This window comes from Gadus macrocephalus, chromosome 10 (genome assembly GCF_031168955.1).
Source record: "Gadus macrocephalus chromosome 10, ASM3116895v1".
Taxonomy (NCBI): Eukaryota; Metazoa; Chordata; class Actinopteri; order Gadiformes; family Gadidae; genus Gadus; species Gadus macrocephalus.
Window position 1 is genome coordinate 1,021,344 of NC_082391.1, and position 24,979 is coordinate 1,046,322.

Genomic DNA, 24,979 nt, shown 5'->3' on the forward strand with positions numbered 1-24,979 from the left:
GTGAATAAAACTTCCCAAATCACAGGCTTGAACGTAATGTATTGAACTTCCGATCAGATGATATAAACCCTCCTATTGGTGAGAATCCTGTGAGGTGGTTTACGGTAGGGTAGGCTACTGTATTGACTACAGACATTGGGGATCGAACCAACACCCTCTGGCGCTAATAGCAATGCCACCAGAGCCTCCCGCCTGAATGGTCTCCCCTAGAAAAGCCATAGGCCTGATGGGCTTTAGACCTAGTCTTGGGAGATGCAAGGGGTTGAGCCCATGACCTCATACACGCAGAACAGCATAAGTATCACATCACCATAACAATCCAAGATGGCATCATGTTAGGTTGCATGTGTTTATGTCTCTCTGTGTTCTCTTTTTTTTGTGTCATTGTGTTTGGAATCAAATGCTACTACTCATTTAGTGAAGTAGTACTACTGAGCACACCGGACTTAATCTCCAGTGCTGTGTTCCGATATCCATACTTCCATGAGTACACTTAAACATATTACACTATGCGAAGATTTTCCGATGTCAGTGTTGTTCCAAATCGAATACTCTGTGGTGCACTTACTGGAAATTATGTTTGTGACCGCCGCCGCGCCTGATCATAATTGGAAAGCCCTGCGTACTCAAACTAAATATCGTAAGTACGGGAAGTATGGATATCCGAACACGCCACAGGCCTCAGGCAGCCTGGCTAACATCTCCAGGTAGCAGCCCCGCTAACATCTCCAGGTAGCAGCCCTGCTAACATCTCCAGCTAGCAGCCCTGCTAACATCTCCAGGTAGCAGCCCTGCTAACATCTCCAGCTAGCAGCCCTGCTAACATCTCCAGCTAGCAGCCCTGCTAACATCTCCAGGTAGCAGCCCTCATAACATCTCCAGCTAGCAGCCCCGCTAACATCTCCAGCTAGCAGCCCCGCTAACATCTCCAGGTAGCAGCCCTGCTAACATCTCCAGGTAGCAGCCCTGCTAACATCTCCAGCTAGCAGCCCTGCTAACATCTCCAGCTAGCAGCCCTGCTAACATCTCCAGCTAGCAGCCCCGCTAACATCTCCAGGTAGCAGCCCCGCTAATATCTCCAGGTAGCAGCCCCGCTAACATCTCCAGGTAGCAGCCCTCATAACATCTCCAGCTAGCAGCCCCGCTAACATCTCCAGCTAGCAGCCCTGCTAACATCTCCAGGTAGCAGCCCCGCTAACATCTCCAGGTAGCAGCCCCGCTAACATCTCCAGGTAGCAGCCCCGCTAACATCTCCAGCTAGCAGCCCCGCTAACATCTCCAGGTAGCAGCCCCGCTAACATCTCCAGCTAGCAGCCCTGCTAACATCTCCAGGTAGCAGCCCCGCTAACATCTCCAGGTAGCAGCCCCGCTAACATCTCCAGGTAGCAGCCCCGCTAACATATCCAGCTAGCAGCCCCGCTAACATCTCCAGGTAGCAGCCCCGCTAACATCTCCAGCTAGCAGCCCCGCTAACATCTCCAGCTAGCAGCCCTGCTAACATCTCCAGGTAGCAGCCCTGCTAACATCTCCAGGTAGCAGCCCCGCTAACATCTCCAGGTAGCAGCCCCGCTAACATATCCAGCTAGCAGCCCCGCTAACATCTCCAGGTAGCAGCCCCGCTAACATCTCCAGCTAGCAGCCCCGCTAACATCTCCAGCTAGCAGCCCCGCTAACATCTCCAGCTAGCAGCCCCGCTAACATCTCCAGGTAGCAGCCCCGCTAACATCTCCAGGTAGCAGCCCCGCTAACATCTCCAGCTAGCAGCCCTGCTAACATCTCCAGCTAGCAGCCCTGCTAACATCTCCAGGTAGCAGCCCTGCTAACATCTCCAGCTAGCAGCCCCGCTAACATCTTCAGCTAGCAGCCCTGCTAACATCTCCAGGTAGCAGCCCTGCTAACATCTCCAGGCAGCAGCCCTGCTAACATCTCCAGGTAGCAGCCCTGCTAACATCTCCAGCTAGCAGCCCCGCTAACATCTCCGGGTAGCAGCCCCGCTAACATCTCCAGGTAGCAGCCCTGCTAATATCTCCAGGTAGCAGCCCTGCTAATATCTCCAGGTAGCAGCCCCGCTAACATCTCCAGGTAGCAGCCCTGCTAATATCTCCGGGCCCCAAAGCAGTACTGCAAAAAACTCCAGGCCTACTATCTGCAACCCATCTCAAGTACTGTGTCATAAACTAACCATGGCAAGTAAAATGGTTTCCCTCCAGGCCCTGTTCTTTATACCTGTGTGTGAACGTGAAAGAAATGGGCAAAGTTGGGAGAGTGTGTCTTTGCATACAGTGCACACTGGAACACTGGATAATTCCAAGTCGACCAGTGCACAGGAGCTGACAGGCTCCGAGGGGTGCTTGGTATCCTGTGTTTGCCCTATCCTTCAACAAGCAAACTTAAAGCATCTCTTAAGCCTCCTTCTGTTCAATTACTATTTCATCCCATCAGAAAACTCTTAGACTGTTTCCTTGAACAGATCTGATATTACAAAAAGTTATCATTACAGACACACACTGAGGTATCATCACACTTCTGTTACTATAATCTGAGAATGGGCAGCCTAATCCAGGACCTGCCACTACCACAATGTGTTTACAGACCCCTGCTGACTTTTTAAATATAACTGGTATCGGTTTTACTCATATGAATATGAGAAGCCTTTAGCGAAAAATAGACATGGTTCAAATTTGGGCAAATTTAACAAATGCTGACATTATGGTTGCATCGGAGACATGGCAGTCATGTTCATTTGGAAGGGTATAACATCTTTCGTACAGATTGCCACGCTAAAGGTTGCGGAGTGGTAATATACACAAAGAAAACATTTCAGACAATAGTTCTTACATCAAAGTCAGTTCCTAAACAATATGAATTACTTGTGTTCAAAGTTTAATTTACTAAAGGTTGTGGTATGATGATAGTGGGAGGCTATAGACCTCCGTCGGCATCAAAAGATACATTATCCTCATTATCTGAGTCTTTGGTTAATGTTGAATACAATGAGATGGTTTTTATAGGAGATCTGAACTGGGACGGGTTTTCTCCGGTCTCTGATCCTTTCAAATGTTTTTGTGATACTGCATAATTGACACAAATGATAGAATTACCGACAAGGCCTCCTAAACACCCTGAAAAGTCATTGCTTATTGACCTTTCAACAAACTGTCCCCTCAAATACAAAGTAAATTACATCAGTGGCCAATGTGCAATTGCTGCAGTAGGAGACATAAAGCTTCCAAAATTATAACCACATATCATGACCAAAATAGATTTTCAATGTTTTTGTGAGCAAGCCTTTTTACATGATCTTCATTTATGTGACTGGGCAAAAGTAGGTCTGATGCCCGACCCTGATATGGCCTTGTCTTACTTTAAATTGCTTTTCTTAGATAATATAAATAAGCACGCTCCTCTTAGAAAATACAAGGTTAAAGGCTGCGTCAATCCATTGTTCACTGATCACCTTTCTGAATAACTTCATTAGCGAAATCTAGCTTGGACAACTGCAAGAAATTCCAAAAGTCGCTCTGATTGGATTCATTTTCGGTATATGAGGAATAAAAGTATTTCCTTGATACGTCAAACTATATCAGACTATAATATCAAAGAAATTACTGACATGAAAAATACCTCAAAATTCTGGAAGGTTTTTAAGACAAATGTATTCAGGCAGAAGTGACAGTGTGTTACCAAATGAAATCCAACTGGAAAATGAAATCATTACAGACAAAACGAAGATGCTATCTATTATAAATCAGTATTATATCTCCTCAGGTATGCTGTATGAAAGGGAACTGCCACTTAAAACGTCTCAAAACTCTTCCTACTCCGGGCAAAAGCTCCCTTGTGACTTGATTTTATTTAGGTACATGATGTTCTAAAAACAATAAACACTAAGAATTCAGCTAGCCATGATGGATTGAATCCCCATTTGTTGCAGATTGCTGCTGAGATTATTACTGAACCATTAAACCACATTTTTGACCTGACTATAGAAAATGATAAAATTCCAAAAGTTTGGAACCCAGCCTACGTTGTCTCTTAGCTGCAGGGTGGTGGCCAGCAGTTATAAGCTTATGTCTAAACTCTCAGCTCTGGGCAAGATTCTGGAAGGGCTTATAAAAAATTAAAGGATTCTTAATGATTTACAATCCGGGTTTAGAAAGATACATAGTACTGTCGCTGCTATAATGAAGGTTCTAAATGGCATAATAACAGCAATTGAGAAAGAACACTGTGCTGCACTATTCTTACACTGATCAAAGGCTTTTGACACAGTCGACCACTCTGTTTTATTACAGAAGCTAGGAATTTCCTCAAAATCAGTTGAATGGTTTGAAAACTATCTGAGCGATAGCACACAAAGTGTAAGTCTAAGAATATTCATAATGGTGTCCCACAAGGATCCATTTGGGGTCCTATTTTATTTAGGATTTTTTATAAATAATTTGTGTTGTAATGTTACGAATATATATATATTTTTTTTTTATGCGGATGACACCTTTATTTATAGTTCTGCTTCATCCTTATTAAGTGCAACTAAGGACCTCCAATCAGCTTTTAATGTTCAGCAAAACCTACAGGAATTAAGACTGAATACTGACAAAACCAAAATTATTTGCTTTTCCAGAAGTAAGAAAAACATCTGATTTTAATGACTACCAGATTGTTACTCTAAATAACAACGCGACTGAGAGAGTCAAAACCTACATTTACCTGGGCATTTTCCTAGAAGAAAATCTCTCTTTCGAACAATACATTGAGTTGATTGCTAAAAAACTAAGGATGAAACTGGGTCACCTTAAATTGGAATCCAAATCACCATGGACAATTACAAAAGCAGGATTAAGGACTATTTAATCACATACTGTACATGTCCGGAACTGATCATTGACTTACTGACAATGGAATTTATGCTTTGTTGTGATTTGTCTTATTGGGTTTTGTGTCTTGTATTTTATTTTAAATGTGAATTTTGTTTTTTAACTGTTAAATCTGAAACTTTAATGTTTTCATGCTGCCTTCTTAGCCAGAACTTCCTTGGGAAATCTCAATGGGAATATTCCTGGTAAAATAAAGGTCAATAAAAAAAAGTAGATTTACAGTATATATTATAGATTATGTCACAGAACTGCCAACCCATGGAGTCACTGGGTAGCTTATTGCTTCTAGTCTCTGCACAATGACTGCCTGTTTGAGACATGCACAATAAAACCGGTGTGTGTGTGTGTGTGTGTGTGTGTGGCCTTTAAGTCCTCCTTGGACTTAAAGGCCAGAACTTTGGAAGAAGGTTCCTTCTTAAATGTTAATAACCAATCACCTTGTCAGGTGTACCATTCTTTATTTGAAATTGTTTATAACAACACTTGTACAGCCATGGATATGCTGTTATTGCCAAGCTTGGTAAATAAATACACCTCCTCCTCCTTATCCTGCTTTCCTCCTCCTCCTCTCCCTCCATGACCTATTCCTGCTTATTCATCATTTCTCAGATTGTTGTTTTTTGTGCCGAGGAGGCAGGGAGACGACAGACTCACGGGTGACTTGCGGTCAGATGACATAATTCACCCTTCACCTACTTAGCAGGCCGGTGGAAGCTGACTTCCTTGTGTAGAGAGAGAGAGAGTGAGAGAGTGACACAGAGAGATGTAATGGATGTCCTTAAAGACCCAGAATTGTAACAAATATTTTCAAATCACATAGGTCCACATACAACGGATACAACAGATGATTTCAGTGTTTGCATTGTGTCCGTCTTTAATATGGTAGCACACTCATCCAATTGTTATATAAACAAACTGAATGTCTACAAGCCATGAGAGTAAAAAGATTTGATTTCCCCCTGATCTAAATAACTCTTTATTTCATTATGTCCTTCTATTGTCCAGTAGGCCTACAGCTATCCTCTGCTGGAAATACGTATGAGCTATGCTCAAAATGGACCATTTCAGTTCATGGACATGCTAGCAAAGAACAAACAATATCTTTTTTATTATATATTATAATTATATTATGTTATATAGCCTATTTTATATTATAACAGTACATATTACTTCAAGTTTCAGCAACATGGGTTGTGTAAGTAGGACATTGTCTTAAGGGTAGAAGCGACTCGCTTTGAGTCTGAAAAAGAAATAAGCCTAATTCTATCCTTAAGTGAACAAAATGAGTAGGCTACCAACAATGTCCAAAGCGCGCGTTTGTGCAATCTCTTTTCCCGCTAACTACGGCAACTTCCAGGACGCATTCCTGTGATGGTTCAAGGTCCCCAGAGGACTGATAATTGCAGATTCTTCCCTGCGGGCATCAAATGGGACAAATGGACGGTGCACAGGCTCCAGATGTTGTAGTGGTTATCATAGAGAGATGTTTGGACACTCCATATGCTCCACCAGGGGGTCCAAGAACACCGGCCTGCAATCGAATTCAGCGACCGGCAGTAACCCCAGCTTCTCAGGGCGGATGTAGGTAAAAATCTTAACCAATATAAAAGCCCTGATCGTACAACAGTTGCCTGCCCGACGTTGCGAGAGCTTGTTCTCCACCACTGGATGATAACCACTGGCCAACACTGAGGATTTAACAACGCAGGGATTGAGGAAGATCCGCCGACAAAAGAAAAGGTATGGCCCACCTGATGGGTTTTTTAAGTTAAGTTGTACAATGTTGTTGTTTTTCGTATTAGTATCTTTGTTAAACGTCTAGTCACCTCCGTAGAATTATGCGCAGTAGTAGCCCAGACTAAAATGGCTAATTGTATTACTCGGAATGCATGTTGTTGCAAACATGGAAACACCACTTCACTTTTGTGAGGCATCGGGGATATAGTCGTGTTTTTTCATTCATTATCAAACGCTATGATTAAACTATGATTAAATCTCATATCCATAAATCCAAGGACGTTTTATGATTCACGTGAAATCAACCAACAAACCAAAATAAGCCTGGAGCTGTAAGTATTGAATGTTTACATGGGTTTACACAAACATTTTCCAGACTAAACCCCTGGGAACAGCACTTTAATGTCTGATGTTTCCTTACGGATACCTGCGTTCCAAAAGGCGTGCGTAGAACAGTGAAGTAGCCTATTCAAGGCACATGTGTTTTATTATAAGCCACTAGGGCGCGCGCATGTGTGTTTTCCTTGGATTTAAAGTAGAATCATCACATCCGTACTTTTATAACTAAAATGCAGAGGCAACTGTTTGTCATCAGCATTCATGCCGCACCAACTTCATGCTGCACATCTTTAATAAGTAGCCTAGTGTAGACTACATCGCTGCAACTTAATCCCTACTACGGTGTGTCTGGTCTTTGATTCAGTGATAAAAGAAACACGCATGATAAGGCAAGTAAATGCAATCATTACCTCTAAACTCGTTTAAAACGGTAGAATGGGTGTGCGAGGGGAGTGGGGGCGTTTTTCAGGAAAACAATGGACCCCCCCCCCCCCCACTCTCCTTTCCTATTACCCCCTTTTCACACCGTTTCACGGTATATAACCGACCCCCCTCAAATACACCTCTGCATCGGTAGACCGCAGACCAAAGTGTTGCTCTTATGGACCTTTGTGTGATAGCTTCTGCAACACCTCTAACACACGCACACAAGATCTCGTTTGAGACGGGGAGCGCGGTCGCGCTCGAGAAGAAATATAGTGTTGTCGTCGGCTCTGACCCTTGACCGCAGTACCTTTGATCTGTACTCTGTCTGTTGCACTCAACCTTTTACCCGCGGCTCGCGTCGTGTCCTCCTGTCATTTCCAGTTGAGAACCGCCGCGGAGTGGAAGTCTGTCCGAGGGGCAGAAATGTCCGTCCTTACTCAGCTGGGCTTGCTTCTCTGGAAGAACTTCACCTACAGAAGAAGACAAACCGTGAGTGTATAATGTGCACAAATGTGTCGTTATTTATCTGCTTTTTGTTTTGTCTCTTCAGTAGATAATATTGTTGTTCGTATATTACTTTGCTAACAGACTGGTTGACATCTCCAACAATAGATGAAGACTTCTGAAGTGGTTCTGTTTATACCTAACTCTTTAAAAACTATTATTTTAGTTTATTCAATAAGTTGAATGCTTATGAATTAATGGGGATTTTTTTAATGGGGATGTGCAGTCATGTTAAAGTGTTGGGGTTGCTTTGACTATCCAGGCTGTTGATCTTGGCTGTTTTTGGATACGTGTTATTAGTCAGCTGCGTGTGTAAATATTTGTGCATAAATACAAACATTTGACTTAATTTAGGCTCTCTAAGTTTCGTCCACATTAATGGGTTGTTTTAAATTAATTCGATTTATTTACGCCACATATTTACACGTGTAGTGTACACCTGAGTATACCTTTAGGGTCACACGACAAAGAGTTTTTATAAACCAATCACTGAAGGCCAAAGGTTACAGCAACAACGTTGCCTACAGATTGTCTTCTGAGATAGAGAAAGATTTACTTCATGAATGCTTGATCAGCTTGATCAGCAATGTGTCCGACGCCTGTGGTGGGGGAGGGTGTGGGGTATGGATCCTTAGGCAGCCATGTTGCCGTGGTTATTGTGAATTCTGGGCTGTTGGCATCGATTCCCACCACGGCCATACATTATGAATGAAGACGCGCTGATAAAAGGATCAGCGTTCCAGGGGTGGGGGGGGCGAGGAGAGGGCTCTCAAAAGATCTGTTCGAAAGATGGATCTTTTTGGTTTTCACTCAAATGCAAATTCACCCCACTAAATGATACACCCGTGCCAAACGAGTTTTGGACAGCACACGCAACACAACACCATTTTGAATAGAAAAAACAATAAAATTAACCATTTTAATGACGCAAAGCAAAGGAATGACCGACATTTGCAACATAACAATACAGTTTCCCCCAGGATTGAAGGCTGAATCTGAACACACGCAGGAGGAAATGAATACACGGGGGATGCTTTGCTAAGCGCATCTCAACCTGTTGGTGTGTTTGTAACACAGCGTGCATCCTTTAATACCGTCCTCTCTCCCTTCTTGTCTTTCAGCTCCAGCTGCTGATCGAAGTGATATGGCCGCTGCTAGTCTTCTTCATCTTAATCGCCGTCAGAATCAACTATCCTCCGTACGAGCAGAATGAATGTGAGTCCACGCACGGGATGAGATGGCCGTCAGCCATTGCATGGACTTTTATCCCTCGCGCGCAAACTCCTTCCTGACCACGCACATACAAACGCACTATTAGCATACACTCTGCGTTAGGACACTTAAGCTCGCGTATGCATCACAATGAAAGACGTCTATTGTGATGCTTGGGTGGCTAGCCCATTGACTTTCAAATGAAGCAGCTGTTTTAGTTGAGAGGTGAACGGCACCATCAGATTATTGGCAGCCTTGTGGCATTCACCATTACTTCTTCTGACATCTACCCCCGTTTATCACATCTGACCCCTTCCACCATTACGTCTGACCACATTCGCCAAAACATCCTACCCTTTCACCCTTACCGCTGACTTCTACCACACCATGGAAGGATTGATTTGTTTCTTTCCTGCTGTTGAGCTAATCAATGCCCTGGAGAAAGTCCAGCTCTGCAAGATAATGTCGTTTTTTATCAGATGTATGTTGCTGACGCTGTAATATCTGTAACCCTTACACCGCTACACAAACTGAGGAAACAGAGGTTTGTGGAGAGTAGGTAGTGGCGTACGAGAGTGGGATCATAGTTTAGGAGATCGAACTTTGTGATTGGACGGGGTTGGGTTCAACGCTTGGCCAAGCGATTCTAAGAGCCTATCAATTCTTACACCTGAGAAATATCATTTGTGCCAGTTATGGTTTTATTGGTAATTCTGGATTTTATCAGAGGCCTTTATGGCTCATTGCAATCTCATTATCAGGGATGTGTAAGTAGCATGTAGTCCAGGTCAAAGAGTACCCAGGCAGGGCCAGGAACTCTTTATATAAACCCGTATCGTCATCTAGAGTGAGAGATCGGCCCTTCTAGCCCTGATCAGTAACGTGCTACAACTAGCAGGGGGGATGGCCTGGTTTGACTTTGAACTTTTCCTATTCATTTAAATTGACTTTGCTGTTGCTTTCCCGACACATTTTCACTGGGACTAGGGGCTTACCTATAATGTTTTTCATCTTAAACATTAAGATAACCTAGTCTCGAATTATTATGTACTGTTTTTGGTTTTTGTAATGATTGTCATGATGTTATCTTGGTTTTCCCCCAATGGCCCCATGCCATGGGGTCATTTTTGGTTAGTCGGGTCATGTTCTAAAAATGTTAAGTGAGCGACCATAATCTCGGCCATGAAATGGTCGTTTTTGTCAGTTTTTGGAAGTTTCCCTGTTTTTGGAGTGAGAGCATGTGTGTGTGTGTGAGTGAGTGAGAGACCATCGCTTTGACAGACAATACTTCTGCTCTGCGGTGATTCATAGAGCGCGTGGGCCACGGACATGTCGCAACGGGTCTCCTTATGTGCCCAACACGCCCAGAGAGACTCACACGCAGACCATACGCACACATGCAGCGCGTTAACAAAAGGTCTGATCCAGGCCACGCGACCAAAGATAACGGGCGGTGGACGGAAGGACGCCATCACAACACAGTTTTCCAAAAAGTTGTATTTCTCTGAATTCTCTGCACTTAATCAACGGCAACCCCCTCCCTACTTCAGCCCAAGGGAGGTAGAAAACGTTGTCATAAACAATCCAGCCTAAAGCAGTTCATCCTAGTGTGGGACCCTATTATGTCATAAACCTTCCCATTGATCGAGCTGGAGCAGCCGGGGGCCGTACGCGCCCCCGTACGTATGCAACACTATCTTATCACTCCTCTGCTCAGCGCTGAGCTGGTTGGCGGTCCGGACAGGGCTGCTGATAGCCTGTTCGGAAGTTGCTGTGCTGGGAGAGGAGATGTTTGTTGGGGCAAAGGTTCCCTACTAGTTGAGCAATCCATACCCCCTCGCCCCACACACACGCTCACTCACACGCGTGTGCACACGCGCACAAAAGGCAGAAGTGAAACCCCCTTACTACGATACTAGGGTCGAGACTCGGATGCAGGCTAGACTACGTATGCTAGGGGACATATGCTAGGCTATCGGCCCGCGTCCAGCCAGGTGGACCTCTTGGGAGCAACTCGTTGGTAACGCAGAGTAGAACCCATTATGGGGTTTCAGGCAGGGCCCAGCAGCAACGCCATAGCTGCTACACGGAATAACATTACCCAATAAAAAGGGGATGTGAAATGTGTCTGTATTGGATTGAGGGGAAGGGGAGCGAGATCTTCAGTGCTATCGTCTGCCATTCTCAGTCATGTACTGTTCCGCTGCAACAGAGGTTATCGTGAATGTATGCACCACATTGATAAAGGTTTGCCAGCTAAGGGGGGAAGTCATTTTATAATGATGCTTAACAAAGCGACTCTGTTGTGATTAACTTTTATTGGTAATAACGGTTTGTTCAGTCATGTAACCTTATTCGACACCTTGTTGCTAACAACGAACTAGAGATGACTAGAGTAAATTGTAATTTGTCGTTGGACCCTTTACGCAAAACTATAACAAACAAATTTACATTTTCACAATTCCAGAGACACTGGTTCTGGTCTTTTCCACGTCGGTTTTCCAGGTCATTTTAACTGTTCTACTGCTTCCAGGTCACTTTCCCAACAAGGCCATGCCCTCAGCAGGGATACTACCATGGATGCAGGGAATCATTTGCAACGCCAACAACCCCTGCTTCCGGCACCCCACGCCCGGGGAGTCTCCAGGGGTGGTGGGCAACTTCAACGACTCCATGTGAGTCGGCTCGGTCCGGTTCTGGGCCTTGAGGGCATCATTAGGGTTGGAGAGATATTGAGGTTATCCCAGTCATTTTTCATTTCATTTCATCGTATGGGTAAAATAAATGAGTTGGGTAAGAAGTTACATTTAGTGGCAGTTCAGGGGTTAGTAGATTGAATTCATTAATCAATAGATTAATGGGTCCACTTTGTTCATGAAATTGAGAAATATTGTACCATTGGAAATCTGTGTTGCATGGTCATGCATGCTTTTGCAGGGTATATTTAAGGCAGCAAGGCTTCTAGAAGGCCACATTTTAACCTCAGCTTTGGATGTCTTCTCAACAGAATTTCCAGGCTGTTCTCCGACTCCAAGAAGATTCTGCTGTACAGCCAGAATGACAAGAACCTGGACGGCTTCAAGGAGCTGGCCAAGGCCCTACAGACTCTGCAAGCTACTACACCAGGTAGATGGGCAGCCCGAATGGAGACGGGGCGAGGTCCTCACAGTCCCCTCCAACGTCATTTATATCCTTCATAATATGCAAATATTTCCACTACTCTTGAGCTTACTTTGAAGGAGCTTGGAGAAGCCTATGTCAGCTTTAAGTTGTGTTTCTTGTTGCGGGGGGCTGCTGGTCCCAACTTGTCTAGCCTTTTTTCCCTCCGTCTTCCCAGTAATGATCTAAATGGAGATATTCAGGAGGAGGGGGAGAGGAGAAGGGGGAGGGAGGGTGGCTGTGTTGAGTTGTAGCTCGTTAATTTCCAAACTATGCGATCCAATTTCTTGAATTATGTTTCACCTTTGAAATCCTTGGCAGTACCGTTGCTCGCCGGTAGCAGCACCGTCTTTTCTGATTGGAAGGAAAAAAGGCTTGTCGGCACCCACAACTTGCAGCGCGTCCCGTTGTCGTGTCTCTACAGGTCGTCCGGTGGGCTCTTGACGTGGGAAGTTGGTTGAGACTTTCTGCTGGTATAGCTGGTGGGAGTTAGGATCCAGATTTGAAGATGGTGTTTGTCGGATAACAGTAGTTCTGGATAAGGTTTTTATTGGTGTTAGTTCCACTCATAACTAGGAGAATCAGTGTGTCGTTTTTACAGTGGAGGTGTGGTTTTGTGTTGGTTATTGAACTTGTTTAACCCCTGAATAGATTATTTAGTTATCAAGATGTTTCAGGTGGTTAATATTACCTTAATGGAATGTTGGCCTTGACATGGTTGTGTTGTGAGAGAGCGTTGCTGACAGAGAGTCTCTTGGGTGTTTTTTCTCTCCCTCCAATCATGTATTCATTACTCCTGGATGCATTCCTCCTTCGTGACCATATCAGGAGGAATTCCAACCAATTTCAATTACTAATATTTTTAATTGTCCTGAAATGACACGTGAAAGCCACGTGGAAATTTCAAGAGGTTGATGATGGTGCAACCTACTGTCTTATTTAATTATCTACCGTTCAGCCCGGTCAAGCTGATATATGAGTTCAGTTCAACGTTGCACTTTGACAATACACAATCCTCCGATGGCAAACCAGATATGCAGTTGCAGTTGATTCACTCAAAGGGATTTATTGAACTCCATTATTTGAAAACCCTAATTTCCCTCTGAGGCTTTTGTAAGAGTCATGAGCAATTGGGAATGCATTCATGAATGGATAGTCTTCTGGAGTTGGTTCGACTTGTGTCCAGGCATGTTCCGCTCGGTGAACCTTATGTTGCGATTGGTCTCCAACTGCTTGGGAGGCTCCACATGAAAGTCAGCCAGCGTCATCACCCGACGCCTCCCAGCTTTACGGTCCCCGGCGCTTCACACCTCCAGCCTACAGGAGCCCCCGTCACGGGCAGGGGAGGAGAGGGGACGGGGAAGGAGACGGGCAACACCAAAAGCCGCCGCAGAAAAGAAGTGCGCACGTTTTTCAGCCCTGGCGTTTTCCTGGAGCCTCCAGCCCAGTGTTGTTCTTCTCTCCGGCGGGTTGCGGAGGGCTCTGCCCCCCCCCGCTGGGTGTCACTGGGTTTGAGAACAACGCTCCAGCCGCGCCCCGCTGGGCGGCCCTGCATGGCTGCGCTGCAGCTGGACAGATTGTCGGCGCGCTCGCGTGCGCGCGCGCGCCGAGCGGTCATGCCCCCATCACCGCCACCGCCGCCAGACGTTGAACCCAGCGCGCCCGCCGTGAACCCAAGCAGATTAATTAGTTTGAAGCATTAACCTTTTTTCCCAAAACATTTGATCAAGTTTACAACTAATTATAAAAGACAGAAAAAAAAAAGTATGAATGCATATTTACAAATATGCATTTGTAAAACAATTCTGATAATGAATGAATTAATTCCCTTAGTTTATTACTATTACAAATGGTACAATTGTCATGATGTTAAAAAAGGGGTACATTACAATAGTAGCACTTGGATAGATCTTTAGTGGAACACTCACCTCAGGCGAACTATCCGTGAGCGTACAAGTGTAGCGCTGCCTGGCTTACACCAGTTCCTTCCGGCTAGGGGGGGGTCTCGAGGCGACGGAGGTGTGCGTCTCAGAGCTGGTTTGCTGCGGCGTGTTCGGCCGTCCCCTCAGCTGATCTTAATCCCCTGCCTCCGTCCCCCTGGAGGGGCTTTGCCCTCGCGCCGCTGTTAGCGTGGATCAAGTCTGCTGACATCGGGCCGCCGTAGCGCGGCGCGACTGGGCCCTTCAGCCCGCCGGGTAGGGGGTCCACAGTGGGACGTAAATCACTGGCGGATCCGAGCTGCTAATGACCTGTCGCTGCCGCTTCAGCCAGCCGTTGTAGCCCAGTGGGGTGTGTGGGGCCAATTTACCTCAATTGCCCAAGGGCAGCTTGACGCTTGAAGGCTGCAGGCGTCTTTTAAGGGAACGAGTATTATTACCTCCTCCCCTCCACCACATTCACTTCTCGTGTGTGTGTGTGTGTGTGTGTGTGTGTGTGTGTGTGTGTGTGTGTGTGTGTGTGTGTGTGTGTGTGTGTGTGTGTGTGTGTGTGTGTGTGTGTGTGTGTGTGTGTGTGTGTGTGTGTGTGTGTGTCCTTTCCATTGTGGAGTTCCTCTCTTGCCCCCGGACACACAGAGACGCACTCACAAACACTACCAATGAGCTGTGAGACTGATAGCCTGCTGGTGATTTAGAGACCAAAGAAGGAGTCTACCTGAGTGCCCTTTGTCTGTTAACCACTCTCTCTCTCTCTCTCACTCTCACTCTCACTCTCACTCACTCTCACACACACCCCTTTTAGTTGGCCTAATGGTTCATACCAACGTACTTCAGCTATGTTTTCATTAAAAGAATTTGACTGATTCCTTGGACGCTTGCTCCAGGCCCAATGGCTTCCTGTTTGAAAAAGTTGGGATGGGCAATGTGGGAAAGTTCCCCCAGATGTAAGATGGTTAAATCGGCCTACCAATTGTTACAGTCCTCTGGGTTGGCTGCTGGATAAAATAGGGGCCCTTGCGAAAATGCTCAGAATGGTAGCCTGGGGACAGGGTCCCTTGGTCTGGCACTTCACCCAGGACCCCAAAACAGAAGTGGTCCCACAAACATGACATCGAAAGGAAGTAGCTCTCTTCTCCTTTTCTTACTGTTCCTTCTTTACCAGACGGTGTGCTCACGGGCCAGCAGGTTGTTACTTGTATCTTGTACGGGGCCTCTTCTTCTGACTCCAGGGTCAAAGGAAGGCATTGACATTCATTCATTCAGTTTCATTCTAAGTTTGCCAGCAAATAGGTTCGTGGGCTGACAATTTGTTTAAAAGCACCTTCAACGTCAGTGATTAGTTTGTGGTTGAACGGAATTGTCTATACAAATCTAGACTTGCAATGTATTTTTCCCCATTTAATGAATGGTGTGTGTGTGTGTGTGTGTGTGTGTGTGTGTGTGTGTGTGTGTGTGTGTGTGTGTGTGTGTGTGTGTGTGTGTGTGTGTGTGTGTGTGTGTTATATCACAATGCTGTACTATTCCTTCATTACATTAAGACCATGAGATGGGGCACTTTTAACATTGAAATCAATGTTCTCTACCTTGCCTACCTATCTGACCTACCTCCGATTTGGATCAAATATAGCTGGCGGGATTATCAGGAAACTCAAAACTCTATGAGTTGAGGGCACAGCCAGCTGTGTTGGTATAGATTCTCATTGGGGGGGTCGCTCCTTCTAGTCTTGCCCCTGCCCTGCTTGCCAAAACATGCAGCGTGCCTCCCAGAAGGGATCGTTCTACGAGCACAGGGATGTCGTATAACCCGGTTTCATGCACACCCGAGCATGAACATTGGTCTGTGCTAACCAAACAAGTGGGCACTTGCGCCTCCTTTAGAAATGAGCCCCACAAGCTATGGTTTGGATTTCTGAGAAAGTAAATACGCCGGGAACACAATGGGAATATAAGGACTGCACATGTGACCATGCATTGGGTTTCTCTCTGTGCTAACCTCCCCAGGTACGTCTGTCCTTTAAACTCCACAGTCGAGAGTTGAGCTGAAGTGTTCGGTTGTTCTCCCCTCCGTCCACCAGGCTTCAAGGTGAAGGACTTCCTTCATGACAACAACACCCTGTCCCCGTTCCTGGTCCAGAAACTGTCTCTTGGAGAGGAGGCCACTCAGGGGATACTGGAAGCCCACGTCAACCTGGAGCGGGTAAACAGCCAGCAGTGACTCATCCCCTCATTTCTTTTACATTTACATTAAGGGCAATTGGCAGACGCATTTATCCAAAGCGACTTACAATAAGTACATTTGTCATAAGAAAGGAAAATAATATATCGGTTGTCGGTACAATAAGGATGTTCATAGAACCAAGTGCAAAGCACTAACAATCGCAAGGTTAAACCATTCCCCGTATACAACAAAGATAGCGAGGATAAGATGCTACGTAACTAGGTACTATAGCTAAATACGACATGAAATAAGTGCGTACTAGACGACACAGCACACCTTACTTCGCAGAAAGCTGTTTCACACATTGCGACATGGTCATCGGAAGACTGTGAGAGACGATATTATAAGATACTACATTTCCTGTGACGGTATTCCCAAACCGTATGAACTCGTACGTCGATGAAACGCCAAACCAATCATCATGAATAAATAATAGGAGGCAGAAGGAAACACACAGACAGAGGCGCACGGTTGCTAACAACAGTCTTCTTGAAATACAGTGAAGGACGCATGTTTCTACAGGTTGTCCGACTTATTGGAGTTGGTTTGAGATGTGTGAAAATGATTGTGGTTGGGAATATGACCGACGACTCTTTGCAGTGGAGCCTGAGTCCCACGCCCAGCTATAGTCACCAGGATCGTCAGAGGCCATTTGGTTGTCTTACCATTTCACCTGCTGTTCTCCCGTTAATATCCATCTCTACGTGACACCATCATGTCCTCTCGAATGCACTTTTTAACGATGCACCATAACGATCGCATCATCACATTCCCTTATCGACGCCCCGCCCGGAACTCACGTTCGCAGGAAACTCTTGGAACCGTCCGTCTAATCTCTTCTCCGCCCTTCCCTCCGTCTTCGGCTCTCCATCCCCCAGGTCCTGCTCAAGGGCTACGGGGTGCACCTGAAGAGCCTGTGTCGCAAGAGCGGCGACGAGCACGACCTGGAGGACTTCGTGGTCCTCGCCGACCCCCGGTTGGCGGCGAGGATCCAGGAGATGGTCTGCAGAACCCCCGCCAAGTGGCTGGACGTGATCGAGGAGCGCTTCGTGGGCAGCCTGGACCTCCTGAAGCTCCTCCGCGTAAGTTCTGTGCTCGGGGTCGGAATTTAGAAGCTGCCGGAATGGGGATCAATAAGAATGGCCGCGCAAAGAAACGTCCTTTGGTACCAAAGTCATAACAGGGACTGGAGTTATAAGCGGATATGATTTAGCCGTGTCACGTGGGTGGAGGTTTGCCTAAAGTTCGTTAAGAGGTTGGAGCTGGAAGACCCGAGGACCTCCTTGTTGTATAAGCTAAAAAAGTTTGACCCCGTAGTGAACTCACACAGGTCACATGACGGTCCACTCTGTAGGGCACCTCGCTTTCACCGCAAGGTGGGACTCGTTTAGTAGGGGGTACAAACGCCCGTCCCGTGTCGCATATCACGACCCGACATCAATACAATGGGATGGAAAGGGTCACTGTCGGGGACAAGGAACGCATTCGGAGCCATTTGCATTTGCGGACTTCTGCTCTTGATACAATATGAGTCTGTTAGTTGATACAAGCTACCTGGACTGGAGTGGTTGGCTACATCAGTCAGCCCTGGTTAGTTTGCATAGTATCTCTTATTTCTATAGTATTTGAAAGAAGGACCTCTTAGTGGCCTAATCTGTTTTTAATTAATTTTGGATGAAGTTCGACCCCTTGTTGGCTTTTTTTATCTGACCTGGGACCTTAAATCGATAAACTTCTTCGTTATCTCTAACTCTTATCTTGGGCTCTGGCGTTGACCATCTAAGGGATTTGACATGTATCAAAATGGGTTGTACTCTCCCAGTCCAGTTCAGAGCTCTATGAGGTTTACCGTTAAACGTCCCTTAAGGCTGAACCAAAGTGTTCAGTCGTAGAAGTTACAGTTGCTACTGATCATAAACATTGTTGTATTCATATAGCGTAACTTTTATTGTTATCTTTAACCAATGTGTGTGTGTGTGTGTGTGTGTGTGTGTGTGTGAGGTCAGGCCAGGCCAGGCCAGGCTGTTTGTGTGTGAGGAATCGGGCAAGGGCTGCAGACGGGCGGGGGCATGCTACGACATGTAGCTGTGTCAGAGCTTCCTGCTCCCAGCTTCACTAGCCCCGGGGCATGTTTGATCGCTGTTGCACGTCGCCGTCCCAACCGGGGAGGCCCTACCCTTTGTCTCCATACTTCAGAGAAATTATAGTGTTTCTCTCTCCACTCGCAGAACCCCGTCACCTCCTTATGTGCCTCTCTCTGTCTCTCTCTGACTCCCTTTCTCTGTATCCCTCCCCCTTTCTCCCCCTGCTGGAGCGAGTTACAGCCGTCCGTAAAGTAAACCGGTCCAGACACTTTCGACCATTAGAACTTAAGCCGGTGTACTGCTAGGAAAATATATGCCGGGAGAATAATGGTTCTAACGCCTCCTTCCATTCTGTCCCTGGTGAGCCTTTGTGTGGCTTCCAGCTCAGGAGAGCGTGTTTCTAGCGCCATGTGATCTAACTCGGCATGTTTCTTTAATGGTCATTCCTGATCCAGTTTCATTTTGCATCACTTTTACTGCTATATGGTAAAGGTCAAGGTCCTGAGGTCGCTAGGTTATCACTGTTATCTTTATTATTGCCCCTACTAAATTTAAATGGTATCAAAGTTTAAATCAACATAAGAGTGATTGACAGAGATTACTAGAGAGTTCTTAAGGTGACAGCAGCGTTGCACATGTCTTTTGTGTTTCCACAAGGACATTTTAAATGCATTATTCCAACATAAGACACGCGTAGATTGTGAGATCAGCCATTTGTGAATATTGTAAAATACATGTTTTTGACGTTGGCTGACCCCCTAAAAACATTTCTTTCCCTTTTCTCTTTTCTGCGGTTGTTTACAGCGGGACGTTAAATCGGACCCCATGGCCGTCCGACAGGTTGTCGCGGCGACCAACAGCCTCCTGGAAAGCATGGGATCCCTAGCAGTGGAGGTAGGCCCAACTCCGATCACCCCCGTGACGAACAGGAGCCCGAGAGGCTGTGGAACGGGCAATGGGCCTCCTTTTGACAGCGAGTCTGCTGGTTGTTCTCGTTATTGGATGGACGTTCAATGTCAGTAACTCCAATTCCCTTGCTTAAAGGAATACGTCCCTCCCGGAGCTCTGTATCTAAATAACATAATATTATGTATTATTCTACTTCATTTAAGAATGCTCGATTCTGATTGGCTGGGAGGGGTGCATTAATCCGGCATATTGCCCGCTGACTTGTCGGTTCTACTTGCTGCTGACTGAGCACAGTAGATCAATACGCCGCTTGTATCGTTTTCTATCACATACATTTCCAACATGAGGTCCATTGTAAAAATAAACCAAGGAGTGCATGTTTGATCGATCGTCATTAAAGCTGACTTGATACGAATGTAGCAACTACGTTATTAAACTAGTGATCAGATCCAGCCTAGTGTGGTTGCTATAGAAACGAGTTACCTACAGCTGAGCTAACGTTATTCACCGTAGTTCTAAAGGGAACTACTTTTCGAGGGAGATGAACTTAAACAGAGTATACATTTAATAAGCATGCAATACGAATAAGAAAAAGGCTAATTATTAAAGTATTTTAATTGTTTTATTATGTTGGCCGGCGCGAAGTAGAATAAACTGAATAATCACCTCAAGGCAGGGCAATAAACAGTTTGATATGCCCGGCTCGCGGAAGGTTACCGCCCTCGACTTCGTCTCGGGCGGTAAGCCGTCCACGAGCCGGGCATATCAAACTGTTTATTGCCCGGCCTCTCGGTGATTATTCCTTACATATATAGGTATCTATATAATATAATACACTATATAATATCAAGGCCAAAAGCTGTGTGCGCCTCCGGATGATATTATGAATTAAAGACAGCGTCGGGTCCTCGGGACGTCTCTGGTACTTCCCCAACAAGTAAAGACTCGTAGTGGGGGTCATCTCGGCCAGAGTCCTGCACGGGTCGGACGCCTGAACAGCACGGGTCGGTCGCGGGTTTTGCGATTGCGAGAGAGACTTCTCCGGGGCTGGAGACGGAGCGGAGGAGTCAACTAAAACCGTCCACAGTGGACGATGTGATTTGTTTGCACAGCAATCTAAAGCACCACGCCAAACACCAGATAGTGTAATTCCCTGGCGTTCCATCCAATGTGTCTAATTTTCCTCGGGTGCCGGTCGGGCGTCGGTATCAGTTTATAGCGGGACTGGTCGGGTGCGGAATGTAATTCTCGGGTACGGGCGGGTGCGGGTTTGCAAAATGAGGAAGAAACGCTGGCTATGACTCTGAAGTCCAGATTGAACTGCAACTTCAGATTGATGAGGAAGGACCAGAGACGTCTCTGGTCCTTCCTCATCAATCCCTAACCCTAGCCTCAATGTATCACAGTTAGGTTAATATATACCTTTATTAAATCCTAGAGGGAAATTCAGGTGTCAAAGCAGCCACAGCAATGAGAACGAATCCCAGAAGAGGTACAGATATAATTCTTTTAACACGGCCACATGCTAGCTGCTTCTACTTTTTTGAGACGGTTTCCGTTCTAGAACCATTACCTTTTCTCGAGCTAGCAACAAGCGGGCAGATAGCCTTCACTGATGCCGGTTCCAACGGTCATTCTCCCCTTGTGATGGCAAAAAACTCCAGATGGAGGGTGACCTCTGACCGCTTTAATTTCTTGGTCATCACTTCTGTATGAAAGTTGAGTATGTAGAAACAAAAACACCCCTTGATGATTTGCACTAGATGACTCTATTTATGTTGAACACATGCTATCGGTGCAATCCTGCTGAACCCTTTCTGAAGCTGATGAAGGCTTGGTCAGGGGTTTCTGTTCTCCCTCAATCCAACGAGTTCTGGCTTCTGGAACTGCAGCCGATGGGTCAGAAGCTTACCCCTGGCATTCAAACGCACCGTTCTCTAGGAACTCTGTCTGAATTTACAGCAGCTTCTTAGAAGCCTGTTGTACTGCTGTTCTGTAGCCATCAGCGCTTCATTCATCAAAGTCGTTGGCTGTTCGCTAGCCTCCAGCGGCCAACGAACCGCTGGCATGTCGGGGGTCGGGAGAAGAAGGGCGCCTGTTGATTGGTGGAGGTTAGTGATGTACACCGTGAGACGCGGTCGGGCGAGGACGGAAAAGGCCCGCTCTGTCTGCCTGGCACGGCGTGTAAAGACACGGAGTCTCTCATGTGTCCTCTTTGAGGACCCCTCCTTTATTTACTGGGAGAGATGTACCGCTGGGCACAGCTGAACAAAGAGCACAGGCTTTCTAAACAAGCTAGCCGGCGGTTTACGCTGAGCCAGAACAGCACTGGTGCTAGCCCCGTTGGCTAGCTCCAGGAGGTGAATGAACAACAAACATGTAGCGTTCAGCTTGTCTGTTGGTCGGTGGCTGTCCTGGAAAGATTACAAGCGTTCTTCATGTTGGGGTCAAGAGTGGAGGGCCACTAAATCTAGCCAAGAACATTCTAGTTCTAAGTTAACCAGACATGTAAGGCTGCTGGTTCATTGTTTCATATTCCATTTCATTGCCGTTTCGTTTTAAACCGTGGTGTGACGGTCACAACTTTCCTTTGAACACAACTACATCATAAATCTTTGGAACGTCACACTTTTAAATTCCTTTGCCTTTCAAAACTGCACAGGGGAGCATCTACAAACACACAACACCACAACCCAGTAGCCTTATGAATGTGTGCGCTACGATAGCGTGCGCGGCTAGATGGAAGCGGTTGGGGGGAGTTTGCTGATGTCGTCAGACGGGTCTGGAGCCACGGGATCCACTGAACTGCCAAATTGTACATCAGGCACTATGAGGAAGTAGAGATATGCAGGCGTATTTACCTCAAAGGGGGAATTCATTTTCCCAAACAAAGGGGTTCATATATTTGTATCATCAATGCCCACCGCTGGTTATCAAATGGTTGATCTAGTAACTTTATCCTTATGTGAACTTTTCTTTAACCGGTGAAAGGTTTGTTTTGGTGTATATTCTATGGTGTAATTGACAAAACGTTGCATTTGTCATTGGGTCGTGTCTATTTGTTCCTTCAATGTACAAATCAAAAAATATATAACATAAAGTCATAAGCTAGTATATTAAATAAAACTTGATTCACGACTATTGAACAAACTTACTAGAACCAAAACAAAGCAGAATCTGACCAGTAGCCGATCCCTCCCTCTCCCACCCTCCTCTTCCTCCTCTTCGTCCTCCCCCAGCTGGCCAGCATGAAGAGCTGGAAGGACCTGCGCAGCGAGATCATCTTCCTGACGCACAACGCCACGTCGTCGCCCAGCGCCATGTACCAGGCCGTGTCCCGGATCGTGTGCGGCCACCCAGAGGGGGGCGGGCTGCAGATCAAGTCCCTCAACTGGTACGAGGACAGCAACTACAAGGCGCTGTTCGGGAACCACAACACCACGGAGGAGGACCTGGCGGCGGCATACGACAACACCTCCAGTGAGTCTCACCGGGCCGACCGATGGCGGCTGGTCCGCAGCAAGACGGGTCGCCGTTACATCGTGTTTCAAAGGGAAGGTTCTCCTGTGGCAAAGCTGAGGGGATCACTTTAAGGGGTTCGTGCTTGACTTGTCATGCATAAAGTGTGTCTGATGTTGACATGTTGTCACCTATAATGTAATATACCGGTAAACATTGGTTTAATTCCTACCTAGCCCTTGTTGACAATATTCCAGTTCTTCTGCATTCAGTGTCGTTTTTTTATCTTGATTTTTCTCCAAATATCTCGCTCGCTGTTATCCCATCATGCACCCGTGTCTCGCCCCCCAGCTCCCTTCTGTAACAACCTGATGAGGAGCATGGACTCCAACCCCATGTCCCGGATGATGTGGCAGGCCATCAAACCCCTGCTGATGGGCAAGATCCTGTACACCCCCCACACCCCCGCCACACAGAAGATCATCCACGAGGTACCTTGGCCCCCACCGAGAGCGGTTGATATAGGCCTGCATAGAGACACTCAGTATGGGAAGGTTTGAACCCCTCCAGGCGACCATGTATCGGTACTTCATGACCTGTGCTGTGTTCCAACATCCATACTGTCAGTACTCACTATACTTAGTCAGTCGTAGGGCGTTCCAATTAATATCAGGGAGAAAAGAAGTGTACTGAAAGGACCCGGACGGTGTACTCATAACGGCCAAACCGCTGAGTGTGGATCGATGAACACTTTTCGTACTCAACGGCAGCCATCGTAGCGGAAGAGGGCGGAGCCAGGCTGAGCCAACGTCGGCGCATTTTCCACATAGCCTGCATTAATAGTCATTTTGTAGTTTTTATAGCTTTTTATAGCTGCTAGGCGTAGAGAGTTCCCCGTTCAAAGCGGGATGTTTATTGCAGGGTTTGCCGGATTGTGCACCACGGAGTATTTGATTTGATACGACACTGACCTCTGATAATCAGCGCACTTAGTGAGTACAGATAGTGTACGACGTTTAAGTGTACTCATGGAAGTATGGATATCGGAACGCCGCACAACATTCTAGAATAACGGCATGCCAGTACAAGTACACAGACCTGGGCGTTGTGTGGCGTCAAGTGAAGCCCTCCTATTGACCGGACCTCTCGCCCCCGCAGGTCAACAGAACCTTCCAGGAGCTGGGCGTGTTCCGGGACCTGGGCGGCATGTGGGAGGAGATGAGGCCCAAAGTGTGGACCTTCCTGGAGAACGGCAAAGAGATCAACTTCCTACGGGTAGGACGGCTTCCCCGCCATCCTCCTTTATGGCCCAATCCCATTTCTACCCCTTACCCCTTCCCCTTCCCCCCCCCCCTTGTTTTGAAGGGGTAAGGGGAAGGGGGAAGGGGTAGAAATGGGATTGGGCTTTAGTCTGGGTCCTCTGGCAACAGGATTGGTGAAATATATCTCAAGGCAGTCAAGGTCCCCATTCCCCCCCCGATTGGATTCTAGTCGGCTATCAGATTTGAGATTAGGAATCGCGTGCCTTGATTTGTGAGAGTACCCCAGGTTTAAATCTAACTGCAGCGGCAGCACCCCCTCTGGTGAAACACTGAATATGTTCAAACTGCCTTTTTAAATGCGTTTTCAAATGACTGTAATGAAGTGTCACCATTCGACATTATGGAAAGGGATAGCGTGTCCTCGATAGAAGATGATTGGTTAACGTCACGTTTAACCTGTTTCCCTCCCCCATCCAGACTCTGCTCAGAAACAACGTCACCGCGAGCATCTTCCAGGACCACCTGTCCCACACCCAGTGGACGGCCGCCGACGTCTCCGACTTCCTGATCAGGAAGGCGGACGACAGGCGCCCGCCCGGCGTCGCCCTGACGTGGCGTGACATCTTCAACGAGACGGACGACGCCATCAAGAGCATCTCTCGCTTCATGGAGGTCAGGGTCGCCTCACACAACCGTTACTACTCCTAGCGTCCTAGCGAGGTCCTCCTTAGTGACCTGTCTCTGAGAAGAACGGATGCCTGGGTTAAAGTGTAAACTAAATGTAATGTATCGCAAGGAGAATGGTTTTACTTCTGGTGGCAACAACACTGAGCATAGCATTCTCACACTGAACAGC

General features: G+C 46.5%; 1 protein-coding gene across 1 annotated transcript in view; it reads left to right on the forward strand.

Annotated features, from left to right (window-relative positions):
- Positions 1-6,457: 6,457 nt before the first annotated feature.
- abca1b (ATP-binding cassette, sub-family A (ABC1), member 1B) overlaps positions 6,458-24,979 on the forward strand; it is a 36,616-nt gene continuing 18,094 nt past the window's right edge. The window contains exons 1-12 of the mRNA XM_060063846.1: positions 6,458-6,617; positions 7,761-7,868; positions 9,005-9,098; positions 11,629-11,770; positions 12,103-12,221; positions 16,267-16,388; positions 17,288-17,491; positions 19,298-19,387; positions 22,642-22,882; positions 23,213-23,352; positions 24,020-24,136; positions 24,601-24,795. Of these exons, the coding sequence (XP_059919829.1) occupies positions 7,803-7,868; positions 9,005-9,098; positions 11,629-11,770; positions 12,103-12,221; positions 16,267-16,388; positions 17,288-17,491; positions 19,298-19,387; positions 22,642-22,882; positions 23,213-23,352; positions 24,020-24,136; positions 24,601-24,795 (1,530 nt within the window). The 5' untranslated portion in view covers positions 6,458-6,617; positions 7,761-7,802. The remainder of the gene's footprint in view (positions 6,618-7,760; positions 7,869-9,004; positions 9,099-11,628; positions 11,771-12,102; positions 12,222-16,266; positions 16,389-17,287; positions 17,492-19,297; positions 19,388-22,641; positions 22,883-23,212; positions 23,353-24,019; positions 24,137-24,600; positions 24,796-24,979) is intronic.